The sequence below is a fragment of the Triplophysa dalaica genome, chromosome 3 (assembly GCF_015846415.1).
Source record: "Triplophysa dalaica isolate WHDGS20190420 chromosome 3, ASM1584641v1, whole genome shotgun sequence".
Taxonomy (NCBI): domain Eukaryota; kingdom Metazoa; phylum Chordata; class Actinopteri; order Cypriniformes; family Nemacheilidae; genus Triplophysa; species Triplophysa dalaica.
In genome coordinates this window covers 26,660,894-26,678,097 of record NC_079544.1, presented here as the reverse complement: position 1 = coordinate 26,678,097, position 17,204 = coordinate 26,660,894, and the positions used below count along the sequence as shown (strand labels likewise).

The window sequence follows — 17,204 nt, the reverse complement described above, 5'->3', positions numbered from 1 at the left end:
AGCTTATAAAAACGTATTTCTTGTTTTTTTTTTTAGCTTGTTTGCTATACACATTGTCACATATCAGCTTTTAGACATTTTATTTTTATTTTTTATAAATCATACATGACAAGGAGGCGGCAGCTTCTCGCAATGCAAAGAGACGGTTGGTGTGGGCGTGGTCTTCAGATTATGACGCGTATCACTCTGTGTCTCCATTTCCAACTCAGTCCCATCGCGGATTTTGCATGTGTAGTCGAAAGACAAACTGCTGCAACCTTTATCGTATATTTCACACAATTTCACACCACATTCATTGTTTCAGTTTAACATAATTCCCACATTTCCTCCCGTTGAGTTAAATATATATATATATATTAGATCGTTTATTCATTAATTCATATAGTCTGAACTAGCCAGCTAGCAAACTGCACACGATGGCAGACAGTGCTAATATTGTCGACCTGATTTTGGCAAAGCCATTAGAAAGTCTTCCTTACGAGGAGAAACTTATAATTAAACAGCAGGGCAGATCAACACCTAAGATTGATTTAGTGCAAAAGATAGGGAAAAGTAATAGGTCTTTTGGTATGACAAAGTTAGCTGGCTGACTGGAAATGCTGTGAAAAAGAAAATGTACTGCTGGGCATGTCTCTTGACATGGGTTACAGAGCATTTTCTTGAAAAGGAACGCAGGGCAGAATTTACATATAAATAAATGGACAATTTTTATGATTTAGGCCGAAAATGAGCTTCCCCTCTTTAAAAGATCAGCAGCCGCCACTGCCTTTCCTGTAGATTCCTCCTCTACAATATTAGGATAATTAGACCCTTCCTATCAGAGCATGCTAAGCAAGTCCTAGTACAGGCTCTTGTCCTGTCCAGACTGGACTACTGCAATGCGCTACTGGGTGGACTTCCAGCTTGCACAACCAAACCTATACAGATGATCCAGAATGCTGTGGCAAGAGTGGTCTTCAATGAACCGAAGAGAGCACACGTCACTCCTCTCTTCATTAAGTTACATTAACTGACTATAGTCGCTCGCATCAAATTCAAAGCTCTGCTCTTGGCCTACAAGACCACCACTGGTTCGGCACCCTTATCTTCACTCGCTAATGCAGACATATGTACCCATCAGGTCCCTGAGCTCTGCAAACATACAATGTTTTGTGGTGCCGTCTCATAAAGGTAAAAATTTTCTCTCATATACCTTCTCTGGATCAGTTCCACTGATGTGGACTGATCTGCCCGCTGCTACTCTGTAGATTCTGTAACAATCTTTAAGAATCGTTTGAAATCGCATCTCTTCCGTCAAGACCTGACCGATCGGTTCTGACTTCTATTTATTTTCTACTCTTCAAAAAAAAAAACTTACCTCTGTATACTGTGTTAGGCTATATGAGACCAGTCTTTTTGATTGCACTTATGCTTTTGTTGTCCTTATGCTTATTGCTTCCGTTGTTTTCCCCATCTGTAAGTCGCTTTGGATAAAAGCGTCTGCTAAATGAATAAATGTAAATGTAGTCTTCACGGATGGTTGGCTGAACGTCTGATGCATAAAGGCACACTTTTCTGGAAACACTTCAGCATGTTCAAAGTCGTCCTCAGCGGTTGCATCAACAATTCAGCACAATCGACTAAATGCTTAATTGTCATGATTCTGCCTCATAATGTCATGTCTCTCTTGATCTTGTGGCAGAGTCATGGCAAAGCCTAAGGTTTTATGTGGAGAGAGGCGTTACAACCCTTTCGGCCTTCCATATGCTCTCTCCGGTCTCGTCTCTGTTTTCATAAATCATTACTGTGAAAAGTGTTTTAGAGAGCTTGCGACCAAACCTTAAAACTCCATTGGATCCTCAAACTGTCAGTGAAACATCCTAAATCCCCCAGGCCTCAGTTGTAAACAAAGTATCGCCCACATTTTGGAGCATCCCTCTACATTAAACATAATTTCTGCTTGAATACACTGAAAGGGAGAGCTGTTTCTTTGAAAATGTAAAGCGTTTCTATACAATCAAACACTATATATAAAGACTAATGTTTTATGTGTTTAAGGAGTGAAGCAGAGCGTCTTGGTTTAGCCTTTATCACCCAGTCATAGCCAATACACTGCATAGCATTTTATCTTTATAACATGAGATTTTTCCTAAATGACAGAAAAACCTGAGCCCCACACCACTACAATAATAAGGGTATACATTTACGCCTCGTTTTGAGCCAGGAAAAATCCCTGCCATATCAGCAAAATCATTTAAGAAGTTACTTTATATAAGGTTATGCTTAAAAATATAAAATGTAAAAATATATTTAAAAATATAATGTTTATAATGTTCAGACACTTCCTGTCGGTGCATCTACACCTATTAAGACAAAGATTTTAAAATCTTTTAACAGATAGATGAAGCTACAATAGAAGAACTTGGTGATAACAGCTTTTCAAGGTACGTTTCCTTCCATGGGGACAGAATTGCTGCAATACACTTCTGTAAGGAAAATGGCAAAAATATCACGTACAAGACAGACTCTGCTTGATAAACAAAGACAGAAGATGGGAATGAATAACAGAACAGAGGCTGATTCATCAGAGGACTTATAACATACAGTTGAAGTCAAACGTTTACATACCAGTTGTAGAATCTGGAAAATGCTGAAAATTTGGGAAAATAAGAGAACATGACAGTTTTTATGTTTTCTATTAAATTATTATATAAACAATTTACAACATAAACATTTTCAGAGTTTTACACCCATACAGACCAAGAGCAGTTAAAAAAAATCCCTTATGATGACGACAAAATCGAGGACCGTGACGTCGCCCGGCATGGCCCAGCCGGAGCCCCACCCTGGAGCCAGGCCCGGGGTTGGGGCTCGTATGCGAGCGCCTGGTGGTCGGGCCTTCCCCCATAGGGTCCGGCCGGGCTCAGCCCGAAGGAGCGACGTGGGGCCACCCTCCCGTGGACCCACCACCTACAGGAGGGACCGTATGGGGCCGGTGCAAAGTGGATCGGGTGGTAGTCGAAGGCAGGGGCCTCGACAACCCGATCCCTGGACGCGGAATCTAGCTCCAGGGACATGGAATGTCACCTCTCTGACGGGGAAGGAGCCGGAGATTGTGCGTGAGGTTCATAGATTCCGACTAGAGATAGTCGGGATCACCTCTACGCACAGCTTGGGCTCTGGAACCACACTCCTCGAGGGAGGATGGACTCTTCACTACTCTGGAGTGGCCCAGGGTGAGAGGCGGCGGGCTGGTGTGGGTTTGCTTATAGCCCCCCAGCTCAGCCGCCATGTGTTGGAGTTTACCCCGGTGAACGAAAGGGTCGCTTCCCTGCGCCTTCGGGTCGGGGATAGGTCTCTCACTGTCGTGTGTGCCTACGGGCCAAATGGCAGTGTAGAGTACCCCGGCCTTCTTGGAGACTCTGGGAGGGGTGCTGGAAAGTGCCCCGACTGGGGACTCCGTCGTTCTGCTGGGGGACTTCAACGCCCACGTGGGAAACGACAGTGACACCTGGAGGGGAGTGATTGGGAGAAACGGCCCCCCTGATCTGAACCCAAGTGGTGTTCTGTTATTGGACTTCTGTGCTAGTTACAGTTTGGCCATAACGAACACCATGTTCAAGCACATGGCACCAGGACACCCTTGGCCGGAGGTCGATGATCGACTTTGTGGTTGTTTCATCTGACCTACGGCCGTATGTCTTGGACACTCGGGTGAAGAGAGGGGTGGAGCTGTCAACCGATCACCACCTGGTGGTGAGTTGGATCCGATGGCGGGGGAGGAAGCTGGACAGACTCGGCAGACCCAAACGTACTGTGAGGGTCTGTTGGGAATGTTTGGCCGAATCGCCTGTCAGAGAGATCTTCAACTTCCACCTCCGGCAGAGCTTCGACCAGATCCCGAGGGAGTCTGGAGACATTGAGTCCGAGTGGACCATGTTCTCCACCTCCATTGTCAACGCAGCCACTCAGAGCTGTGGCCGTAAGGTCTCTGGTGCCTGTCGAGGCGGCAATGCCCGAACCCGGTGGTGGACACCGGAAGTAAGGGATGCCGTTAAGCCGAAGAAGGAGTCCTATCGGGCCTGGTTGGCTTGTGGGACTCCAGAGGCAGCTGACAGGTATTGACAGGCCAAGAGGACTGCAGACCGGGTGGTTGGGGAGGCAAAAACTCGGGCCTGGGAGGAGTTCGGTGAGGCCATGGAGAAAGACTATCGATCGGCCTCAAAGAGATTCTGCCAAACCGTCCGGCGCCTAAGGAGGGGGAAGCAGTGCCCTACCAACGCTGTTTACAGTGGAGGGGGGCAGCTGTTGACCTCGACCGAGGATATCATCGCGCGGTGGAAGGAATACTTCGAGGATCTCCTCAATCCCGCCGTCACGTCTTCCATTGAGGAAGCAGAGGCCGAGGGCTCGGAGGCGGACTCGCCAATCACCCGGGATGAAGTCACCGAGGTAGTCAAGAAACTCCTCGGTGGCAGGGCACCGGGGGTGGATGAGATCCGCCCTGAGTACCTCAAGTCTCTGGATGTTGTGTGGCTGTCTTGGCTGACACGCCTCTGCAGCATCGCGTGGCGGTCGGGGACAGTACCCTTGGACTGGCAGACCGGGGTGGAGGTCCCTCTTTTTAAGAAGGGGGACCGGAGGGTGTGCTCCAACTATCGGGGATTACACTTCTCAGCCTCCCCGGGAAAGTTTATGCCAGGGTACTGGAGAGGAGAATCCGGCCGATGGTAGAACCCCGGATTCAGGAGGAACAGTGTGGTTTCTGTCCCGGTCGTGGAACACTGGACCAGCTCTATACCCTCTCCAGGGTGCTGGAGGGTTCATGGGAGTTTGCCCAACCAATCCACATGTCTTTTGTGGATTTGGAGAAGGCATTCGACTGTTTCCCTCGCGGCATCTTGTGCTCCGGGAGTCTGGGATTCGGGACCCTTTGCTAAGGGCCATCCAGTCCCTGTACGACCGGAGCAGGAGTTTGGTTCGCATTGCCGGCAGTAAGTCAGACTTGTTCCCGGTGCATGTTGGACTCCGGCAGGGCTGCCCTTTGTCGCCGGTTCTGTTCATAATTTTTATGGACAGAATTTCTAGGCGCAGCCAGGGACCGGAGGGCGTCGGGTTTGGGGACCTCACGATTTCATCTCTGCTCTTTGCGGATGATGTCATCGTCCTGGCCCCATCAGACCAGGACCTTCAGCATGCACTGGGACGGTTTGCAGCCGAGTGTGAAGCGGCTGGGATGAGAATCAGCACCTCCAAATCTGAGGCCATGGTTCTCAGTCGGAAAAGGGTGGCTTGCTCACTTCTGGTAGGTGGAGAGTTCCTGCCTCAAGTGGAGGAGTTCAAGTATTTGGGGGTCTTGTTCACGAGTGAGGGAAGGATGGAACGGGAGATTGACAGACGGATCGGGGCAGCTTCTGCAGTAATGCAGTCGCTGTACCGGTCTGTCGTGGTGAAGAAGGAGCTGAGCCGCAAGGCGAAGCTCTCGATTTACCGGTCAATCTACGTTCCTACTCTCACCTATGGTCATGAGCTGTGGGTCATGACCGAAAGGACAAGATCCCGGATACAGGCGGCCGAAATGAGCTTTCTCCGCAGGGTGGCCGGGCGATCCCTTAGAGATAGGGTGAGAAGCTCGGTCACTCGGGAGGAGCTCAGAGTAGATCCGCTGCTCCTCCACATCGAGAGGGGCCAGCTGAGGTGGCTCGGGCATCTTTTCCGGATGCCCCCTGGACCCCTTCCCGGGAAGGTGTTCCGGGCATGTCCCACCGGGAGAAGACCCCGGGGAAGACCTAGGACACGCTGGAGGGACTATGTCTCCCGGCTGGCCTGGGAACGCCTCGGTGTCCCCCCGGAAGAGCTGGAGGAAGTGTCTAGGGAGAGGGAAGTCTGGGCATCCCTGCTTAGACTGCTGCCCCCGCGACCCGGCCCCGGATAAGCGGAAGAAGATGGATGGATGGATGGACATAAATCACTGTATATCCAGTATGTTTTGCATACTGCCCTAAAATTTGCCCTAAAAAAATCCATCACTCGTTGAGATGTACAGTGTTTAATTTAAAAAAATGTGTTTTATAATTAAAAAATATATATTTTTTAATTGATACAAATTTACATTACAGACCAATTTTTTTACCTTGTTGTACATGAAATATTTTTATTCAGTTACAACATCATAGTAGCCAACATGACTCTTTAAACAATGAACACGTAAACCATCATGAAACAACATCTCAAAACAAGGCCCGAGTCTGTAAAACGGTCCACATCTTGATCCATCAGAGCACAACAAGTAGCTAGAACTATGGAAAAGAATAAAGAGAATAATGTTAGATATTCAATTTATAGTTAGAGAAAACAGAGGACAACATATACAGTCAGGGACAGAAAATAATAAAATTATGTAATTCAATGATGAGATCTTTGTGTGTGTGTGTGTGTGTGTGTGTGTGTGTGTGTGTGTGCGTGCTTCTTACTTTTCATTGATTACACTGAAAATTCATCATTGTGTTTAGAAGAGCGGCAACATGTGGGTTCACTGCAACTGTTTCTTCTGTATCCTGGTATTTTAGATGACGCTTCTTCTTGTTCCACTCTCTGGATTAATATCTACAAAAAGTCAGGAAAAACTAAATGTTATATATTAAATATACAAAATATATTATATTAAAACACATGAATTAAATGATCAGCTTGCTAGTGTTAAATAGGGGAGAGTTTTAAATAATTTTCACTAAAAAAATCCATCTCTCGTTGAGAAATATTGTTTTAAAGGTCTTAACAGTTATATAATATTAACATATCTATAAAATGCAGGTAAGTTGTTCAACTAATACCTTTCAGTGGACACCAAGATACATGCTGCCCCATCCTGGTACTCAAGATTGAATATGTAACATGCTATGAACAGAGTGGGAAGGCAAGACATGAAGCTGTGCTGAGCACCGTCACACACAACCTAACCTTCAGTAGTCAGCATCCAGTGGCCTGCAAGTGTGTCCTAAAACAAACAATACCACATGTGACAATAGTTAATAGTTACTATACAATTTTATCTTTAAGCTTTTTACATTTAAACTACATTTTAGTATTTTTATTATTTGGGAGACAATCCTGCTCTAACGATGAGGGTGCTTACGTCTTTTGCTACAGCTTTCATCTGGCCTCCGTTACATATACCTTATATCTTGGTTATGTACATTAATCACGTTACCGGGCTATCCTCCGCAAACATCGACTTACCGGAAGCTTTGGTGACTCGTTATAATTTGGACGCTCGATTTAACGGATAACTGCATTTGCAAATTTGAATTACACCACAAAATAATCACGACCGAGTGTGGTTTTCAACACTAAGTTCCCGTGAATCCCAACAGTCGAACCATATAACATTTACAGTGTCTATGGCGGGAGCGATGTTCAACATTAAAAAAACAACCGTCAACTTACTAATACAATGAACTGTAGCTCGTCACATAGCGCCTTCGCTCCTGGTGTGAACAAAAACTCTAAATAACATGAACAACTTCTGTCCTCAGGTGCTATAGCGACGGAATGTTTGAAATCATACCGCGACGGCGCTGCTGAAAACCCGCGCAAGACTCATTCGTTCCCCGCTGATGGAGGTTGAATCCGGGGTTACCAATATGAAACGCGAATGTAAATACCTCTATATAACATTACCAGGATGATAGTTACCAAAAATTGAAAAAATTCTTCATAAGTCACTTACCACAGGTGTGAATCACTCATTTTGCGCACTACCCCAATCTCGACTGTTGAAGATCATCCCGCCATTGTAGATTTGAAATTTACAGCAATATTCTGTACGTTTGAGTTGATCCGTCACGTGACCCTAGAATGCATTGAACTTTACAGCAATATTCTGTATTATTTAAAAAACAGTCAGCTTCTGTAAAATAACGCTGTAGTTTTTACAGCAATTCGTTACAGTGTAGGTCGGTCTTGCCCTGTTGAGATTCTCTCAACGCCGTAGCCTGGGCCACGGCGTGAAGAGAGGGGCAGCTCTGGCCACAGCAGTGCAAGCTCCCGGCATCAGAGACACCGGAAAGCCCACATGCTTTGGACAGGAGTCTATATCGAACACCCAGGTGGCAGCCAAATGCGGGTCGGACCGCAGCGGCACATTCCCTCTGGGGGACATCGACATATCCTCTAGCTGACCCACCAACAGGGGAAGAAAGGGTGACTGAACTAGTTTGACTTGTACGCGCCAAGAAGGGGGCGTTTACAGGTCTTAGGGAGTTCCTCATGCACTTCCGGTATAAACGGCACTGATGGGTAGGAAAAACCCAAGGTATCGCGTATCCAGCGTGCTCACGGCGGCCCGGGAAATAATGGCCGATTTTTTCTGATCTCGACTCCCCAAAGAAGGGAGCTTCAAGGAATAACGGGGTCGAAAATGCCAGTCAGTAGCCCTCCAATGTTGCAAGGGACATCTCATCACCACGCGCTGTTTCTGCACACGTGATTTAGGAAAAAGTAAGACCGTCTTTTTGTGGAATGATCAAACGAGCGAAGTGCGAGCGGTCCGTGAGCCAGCGGCTGGCGGATTTGTGCTTGCAATAACCCTCATATCACCCTCGGTGCTCACCGGAGTGGATGGCAGGGCCACCCAGTGCAGGCAGGATGTATCCACAATGGCTACCTCAACGTGCTGGAGAACCCAACACCCGAGGCAGACATCGTGTCCACCCCCCTCCTCGATGAGTGTGTTGCACCCGAGAGAACAGCGGGACATGCCATGCTGGAGAAATATGATCTTTTCGAAGAAAATATGCTCTTCTAGGAAGATCTTGAACACTTCTGGAACCGCCCAGGGTTCAAGTCGCCGCAGGAAGGGATGATCCGCTGCACCACGTTGTGAAAATCCGGTGATGTAGATACGAGCAGCCTTGTAGTCAGGAGCGAAGGCTCTGAAGAACAAAAGGGGAATGAATCAAGCAAGCCGGCTTCCTTTTATACTGGAAATCCGGAGGCAGAGCGCGGCATGCAAATTTCATGCATCATCCGGGTACTTACAGTGCTCTTCTTTGTAAAGAATCTTCAATGTGAACGCACTACTCACACTTTTCATACTATAAAATGGTGTAGAATAGTGCATAAATGCGCAATTTGGGATGCACCTTGAGGGCCCTGTCCCAAATGGCGCACTCCGGTCTTGTGGTCCTTCTCTGAGCCCACACTCGGTAACGTCAGGCATTGCAGACCTATGGGGCACTAGGCACGAGTCCACAAGGGTGCAGGGGAGTATATTTTGAGATAGACTTGAGGTCTTCACGCAGGAAAGAGCGAGCTGTGCTTTCTAATCACTCTCGTGGTACTTTGTTGTCATACGCTGAGCAGTGTGCGCAGGGCTGTGTGAAGTCGACCACACGGTTACCCCAAAGTTGTTATTTGGGACCGGATCTGCTGGTTTTTTTTAGGGATCCACCGATATGTAAATTTCAGTCAATAACGATAACAGATAATTATTTAACACTGGAAGCCGATAATTTGGCCGATATATGGTAACTAAATATTAATATAACATTTTCTGAGACCGAAACAAAAGGCAAATAGTGGACAACTGCTTTTATTTGAAAACATTCACTGCAGAAACATGTTTACCATTAGTACTCTTTTCTTCCCTGAAAATCATGTACAAAGCCCACTTTACACTAGTTAAAGATTCTTTAACTATTAAACTTTTCTGAAATTTTTATTTAATAAAATATTATAGATGTTCTTCCAGAGAACCAAGAAAATTGTTCTTAATAGCAACGAGACTTGTGTCAAGACAGAAAGCATTCAGATAGCAATTGGCTTTAAAAAAATTATTTTGTTCCTATAATTTACACATTCATAAATATCTACACACTTAACAACAATATTTTTATTAATTACAGTAAGTGGATGATTATGACAGAAAGACAGTACCGTATTAGATTTTAACTGTGAGCAGCATGCAGCTGAAGTGGTTTAACCATAGAAAATTATTCTCAGCCAATTCCGATATGGCCGATCATTTATCGTGCGTCCCTAGTTTTTATAGTTCTGTGTTTAATATATTGATATATCCACAAGAATTTTGCAATATATACTTATGTTTGTAATGCAACTGCTTATGTATATTTATTTATTTGTATACAAAATACTTAATATGCATAATGTGTTCTTAATATGCATATGTTGTTATTTAATATTTCTCTATAATACAAGCTGTGTTATTTAGCTTTACGGGGTACATGTAAATCTACACCAAAACATGGCTTATAACCTTAAGAAAATGCAATGCAATAAAGATGTTATTCTTGAATAGCTGGCATTATAGAAGATAGATAAGCAATAATGTGAATAAACTAATTAATTAGTTAATTTTTTATTAACTAATACTCTGCCTTGTACTTCCTTCGGAGTGTACAGGTGCATACAACAGCTTTATTATTCAGGAGTTGAGTATACGTTTACAAAATATAGGCTATTAGGAGGTGAACTTCTACCAATTTAGGATCTGTCATAAAAACCCACATTAAAGCATGTTTACAACACAAACAGTATTTATAGACTTTAATTAAGTGACCGCCCTAAAAATAGAAATAATCTACCATGATCTCTGCATGTAGATGCGCTGAACATTTTTACCGGAAATGAAAGAAAACGCGGAAGACTAACGTTCAAATTGTCATTTAGATATAACATATAATTTCGTATTGAAACGTAGAGAATTTCAAATTGTATTGGTTGCACATTTTATTGGTGTCCCCAGAGTTATGTTTTGTGTAAAACTGCTTTTATCACATAATTAGAAACACCACATTAATTACATGTTTGCACTTGCTAAGTGCGTCCCATCGGGTTAGAAATACTACATTCTCCCATGGGATCTTCAATCCCACTATAACACATGGGGCAAAAACTGGAAATACGTCATGAAGGTAGTCAAGTGATCGAGTGCAAAGACCGCAAGTGGGGGTATTTGGACGCAGCCTTGGGATCTTTACGCCCACTAGATAAAAGCAGCCCACTAGAACACTTGGATGCGCATGCCCTTCAACATTTGTTTATGTTGTTGCTTTGAAACCGTCTATAGTGTTTAGTAGCTGTGGATAAAACAATAGAAGTGTATGGAATGTCTAAATTAAGATAAGGACACCAGACAATTCTGTAGTGTAGAATAACTGTACACTTTTCATTGTGATGCATTATTGATCAATATCCCCTCACCTTCATATTGAAGCTTAAATTGCGCATGCGTGATCCAGTCTGAGCCGCGAAAGCCGATCTCATGTCACTCACATACTGTATGCCATTGCCACCAAGCGCGTATCTCTGCAATTCTCTTGTTAAAAAGCGCAACTAAATAGAATAACTCTCGGTTATCTGACCTCGTACATCTCCAATTCATAGCGACAAGCGGTTCTCCACCTGTGTATCTTGTCTGGGCGTTTATCCGGCGTATGAATGGACCCGACATGGAGGAGATGCCGTTTCACAAAGTCAAGACCCGGCGGAAGAGAAGCCACTGCCCGCCCGGTGTTATCGCTTGCGAGGACGAATTCGACTGCAAAGAGTTCGAGTCTCTCTTTCACAACTACAACCTGAAGCTGGAGCAGACATCCACTCTTAAAGCGCTGTCCGTGCTCATTCTGATGACGTCCAGTCTGAGTCTGCTGGAGCTGCTGTCCGGACCTAGTCTCACCATCTCAAAGGGCTCGTACCCCGTGCACTTTATCATCTTCATCTCCCTCTTTATCGTTACCAATGTCAAGTACCTCCAGGTGACTCAGCTGCAGCAGATTGTGCACCTGACTCTGCTCTTCAGCTTCACATTCTCTTTGCTTTGCTGTCCGTTTCCGTACGTGTCCGGCGGTTCCGGTCCGGATCAGGGCTTGTGGCAGCTCGTGCTGCTCACATTCGTGGCGTACTGTCTTCTGCCGGTTAGGACTTTGCTGGCTCTGCTGTTCGGGATCATGCTCGGTGTATCTCAAGTGATAGTCACAGCCACGTCAATCACGATCAAGACGCACAAACTCTGGAGAACGGTAAGATTATCAAACATTTGTAATTCGCTTGTTTGGTCAAATTTAGGAGAGTTAGAATTTCAGTGTGGAATAAGTCGCAAATTAAATAGACTCTAGCTTCATATAGCTAGAAATAAAACTGTGCATAAAGCCTCACCAAACTCTGCCAGTACAACAAATACTGGACTTTCCATTAAGAAAAAACAAAAACGAGTGTAAAAGGTTTTTTGCGAGTTAACGGTTATATTTAGAAAGCTGGCGTTTCCATTACTCGTTTCTGATGCGAAACTTCAAACTGGGAATGGAAACCTGAGGCCGGTTGCACCAGCTGTGCGTAAATTACAACTTAGCCTAGTTTTGTCTTAAACCGGTACTAAGTACAACTTATGCACTAGCCTACTAAATATTTTTGAGTTGCACCATTCAACTTAGTTGAAGCGTATCGTTGCGTATAAACTAAATATTTACGGAACCATATCCCGTCAGGTGTAACTTTAGGAATAAAATAGCAGAATCACTGCGCGCCTCCGTGTGTGTATCCATCTGTTTTGTGCATGTCAAAATAAAAACATATTTTTATTTCAATTAATGTAAGTAAAATGAAATCACGTATAACTTGCTGCACTGTTTTTATTTAATCATTTTGTTTAATTTTAAATATTTAATAGCGTATTTTTACCGTAATTATGTTGTGTAAAATAAATTTAAATCAAGAAATTCACAACATTTCAACAACACTTTTCCTCACGAATTCAAAGGCATTTAAGAAATAATTTACGAATTGCTGGTGCAACAAAACTTTCATCCTATCCATCAGATTATCCCACCAGGCATACCCACATCAATATAACAGCATTTTTTTACGCTATAAAATCATTCAACATATTTATTTAACACAGGTAGTACAATTTGAAATAGGTATTGAGCTGTAAATCAATCCCACATGTTTCTTTAAGGATGGTATACCCGTTATATATGCTGTAAATTGATTTTATGTGTTCATTTTTAGATGGTAGGACTATCTGACAGGATATTTTGCATTGTAAAATCATTTTACCTGATAATTTTGTCGATGTTGTTTAGATTATATAAAATGTTGCCCTGCGATAGGAAAAGCTGACAGGGTAGGACAATTCGACAGAACACCGGCTAATGTCACTTTTGCACCTGCAATTAGTTGTGAAGACACCATTATTGTAAGTGATCAGTGTTTGCTTTATTTGAAAATTTGATCCTTTACTTTACTTTTATTAAGTTAATTCTCTTTCAGTAATGTAATAGTACTGTAAAAAGATAAATATAAAAGACAGAGGTTGTTTAAAAAACCTGCAGGCAGTTGTTTATGACAATTGTGAAGCAGTAATAAAATGAAGATTTTTTAAAGAATATTGAGACATTAATGACTGGTGCAAGTAAATGCACAAGTAGTCTACTGAGAAATAATATTTTTATAATTAAATTTGAATGGCACACTTTGACATCAACATTCATCACACAAAACTGTACAATCGTGAGAAATAGGGATGGGCATTTCTGATTATATTTCATTTCGAGTAATCCACAGGTTTGAGAAACGAGTAGCCTACTCGATTAATCGGGGGTGGGGCTTAAGCAAGGGGTGTGTCATAGCGACAATTAAATATTTTAATTAAAGCCCTGTTAAAAACGTTGTTGATAAAACAATGAAACATGACAGGATTAAAAAAATAATTAAATTAACACAGATTATTAAACATCACCATCAATAGTGGTTAACACAGTAAACATTTAAAAGAAATAACAGCGTGAGGTGAAGCTGAAGCGCTTTTTCTTCATGACGCATTGTATATAAAATTTATCACATGGCCTAGATACACAATATGTAAATGTTATATTACAAATTGTATTTATCTACACCAGGGTTTCTCAAATCTTACCCTGGAGGTCCGGAGCACTGCAGAGTTTAGCTCCAACCCTGATCAAACTTGCATACCTGTGATTTTCTAGTGATACTGAACAACTTGATTAGCTTGCTCAGGTGTGTTTGATCAGGGTTGGAGCTTTCGTCAAGTTTTTCAAAGTGTTGCCAGACATCGCTGCGCGCTTTAGACGCCATTTTCGACCACAACTTCTCGCAGCCATAACCAATCAAATATCAGACTACCGCCCAAATACCAGCATAACCAATCAGAAATAATGATAGTAAAAAAAAAAAAATTAGAGCCAATCGATCATCATTTTCATGCTCGATCCTGCTGATGCGTTCGAGTAATCGATTAATCCAGTACTCGTGCACATCCCTAGTGACAAATATTAATATTAACAATATTAATATTAACAAACTAATTCAGATAGACCGCAATGCATTTTGGGGAGTTTAGTACTATATTGATACACAGCATACTGTAAATGTCAGCATGAAGCTTTTTTTTGGTTGATTGTCACCATTGGGGTTCATTTGCTGGTTCTTGATGTCTTTGTGTGTCTAAATGGTTTGGTGGATTAACAGTTTGTAAATATTTGTTACCCTGGAACACAAAAACCAGTTATAAGTCGCACGGGTATTTGTAGCGACAGCCAATTAAAACATTGTATGGGTAAAGACTCAAAATTATCTATTTTTATTATATGCAAATTAATTTTAGGATGTTACAGTTTTTTACAATCGTTTTTGCACTAATAACAGAACCTTCATGTCATTTTTCAAAACTCAAAACAGTCAGTATTTGTTACACAGGCTGTCCAGTGTGCAAAACTTTGCATATTGCGTTCATATCTTTAAAGAGACCTTGCATTTGCAGAAGCATTGTTGTTTAAAAAAACTAATTTATTATGAAATAGCATAGGGACATTACTTTACATCACCCATACACAAGATACCCATAGTTTCACTGTGTATTAGTAAGTACAATCATTAAATATAGTTCTACAAAATATGTGATTCAGGTTTCATTATTTTAATGTAGACTAGAGAGAATAGTACAGACACATTGGTATCATTGAAATACTGCAATGTGGCATTTTCTGATGAAATAAATCACAACATAGGTTTTCCAAAGGAACAATTTAGATTAAAAGAAAGAAGAAAAAAATACAGTATACTGTAAACAGTGTTCCTCACTGCATTAAGCATCTACGTTTCCATCAACCCGGTCTTGTGGATTTGGCCACAGGTTCTCATCTACATCACAATGGATGTTTTCATTCGCTAAACATCTTGGAAAGAATCTTCTGGCATGGCGAATCCAGACATGACACTGTTCTGCTGTGATGTCATTGCATGCATCATCCATGGCTTGGAGAAGAGTGACTTGTTCGTGAGGGTGCCTATCATAGACCTTCCACCTCTTTGTTGAGAAAAAGTCCTCAATTGGATTAAGGAAAGGGGAGTAAGGTGGGAGGAAAGGTGACTCCATTCTGGGATGGGCCGCAAACCACTCGGTGACTGCACGGGAGTGGTAAAATGCCACAATGTCCCAAACAATTATAAATGTTGGCTGATTCCTTCTCTCTGGATCCATTTCCTCACCTAGCACAACCCTTCCATAGAGATCATGCAGGAACGCACGGAGACGTTCAGTGTTGTGTAGCCCAATTAGTGGTCTGTGTAACAGCAGTCCATCAGTGGATATTGCTGCGCACATTGTGATGTTGGCACCCCTCTGGCCCGGGACATTCACTGTGGCTCTCTTCTCAATCACATTCCTCCCTCTTCGCCGTGTTTTGGCCAAGTTGAAACCCGCCTCATCCACAAAGATGAAAATGTGGGGTGTTATACAGTAATGTTGAATATGAAAATGTGTTCTGTAAAAGAGGTACATGGGACCATAGAAACCATATCTGATAAAGAATGAAATATGACTTCCATAGATAATGTAGTCCATCTGGGTCATATTCTGTGGTAATTGCTGTCAAATGATCTATCCTGAAACTGTCAGAATCTAAACATGGACTCAATTGTTCATCAACTTCCATAAAAGCTTTACTTCAGGAGTAATGCAACAGTTACTTATCATTTTAAGCAGTTATATCAATTGATAGTTTTATCTTTGTAATGAAATGAATACACACTCAACTCAGATGTAATGTGTAAGTTGCATTTTGAAATAGTAATACTTTGATGTTAAGTTGTGTCATATTGAACAGGTTATTTTTGTTAAATGAACAAATTATTTTAGTTTCATGTGTATTATATCCAAGCAATTGAATTTTTTTTTTAAGAGTTTTGAAAAATTTACATTTTGATAATTGGTTGTGAGTTTTGTGTCTAGAGTTTTGAAAAATGGCGTCAAGTTTCTGAAATTAGTGATAAAGTGATTGTAAAAATCTGTAAGTAAAGATCATGTCTGTATCAAAACTGTATTTTTGTGAGTGGATGCAACGAAAGAGCAAACAAAAATGGCCACAAACACTATACAAACTTCACTAGCTGCTGCCCGTTCTTTGGGAATTACCCACTGTAAATTACTATATGTATGTAGGCCTAAAGAAGGGGGCGGGAACTTTTTTAACCAACTAGCCATTTTTCCAGTTTTGGTTAATTTGTTTTTGCAAATGATCCATTGCACAAGAGAAAATGTGCACAAAAAAAGGCAAAAACAGTGAAACAAACAAAACAGTGCATACATCTGGGTCTCTAAAAAAATATTTCCATGAGTTATAAACAATTTCAAGGTTTAGATTAGGCCTCCATTCAATTCAACTTCATTATATCTAACACATAACAATTTTAAAAAGTATACCTTCATAGTACTGATACTCACAAAATACTGCATATGTGTCTTCTGACTCTGCATTGCAATGTTTGACTTCTTGAAATGCTGAATGATCGGTGAATGTCTGACATCTGAGTACCGCATTTCGAAAGCACACGGAGCTCTGCTCTCGCGGATCCATATGATCACATTCTGAAAATTCTGTCTGAAAAACAAAAGTAGCCCTTTGAATGTAATTTTTTAGATGTTTATACGTATATTTAAGATAATTATCACTGCTTACTGCAAAATAATGATATTCATGTTTAAAGATGAGGTAACATAAGCAATTTCTGAAAATATTAAGGACCTGTTAGAGTTGGGAGAATAACTCGATGCATCGATGAATCGCGATTCATTATCTACCGATCCAGAATCGATTCTCAAAAATTCAGAATCGATTTTGTATTCATTTCAAATTGTCACTGTGCGAAGAATAGAAATATATCCGTTGACAGATGAATGTAGATGT

General features: G+C 42.1%; 1 protein-coding gene across 2 annotated transcripts in view; it reads left to right on the top strand.

Moving 5' to 3' along the window:
* Positions 1 to 11,304: 11,304 nt before the first annotated feature.
* adcy1b (adenylate cyclase 1b) overlaps positions 11,305 to 17,204 on the top strand; it is a 101,807-nt gene continuing 95,907 nt past the window's right edge. For both annotated transcript variants that reach the window (XM_056740923.1, XM_056740914.1), the window contains exon 1: positions 11,305 to 12,020. In XM_056740923.1, the coding sequence (XP_056596901.1) occupies positions 11,436 to 12,020 (585 nt within the window). In that variant the 5' untranslated portion in view covers positions 11,305 to 11,435. The remainder of the gene's footprint in view (positions 12,021 to 17,204) is intronic.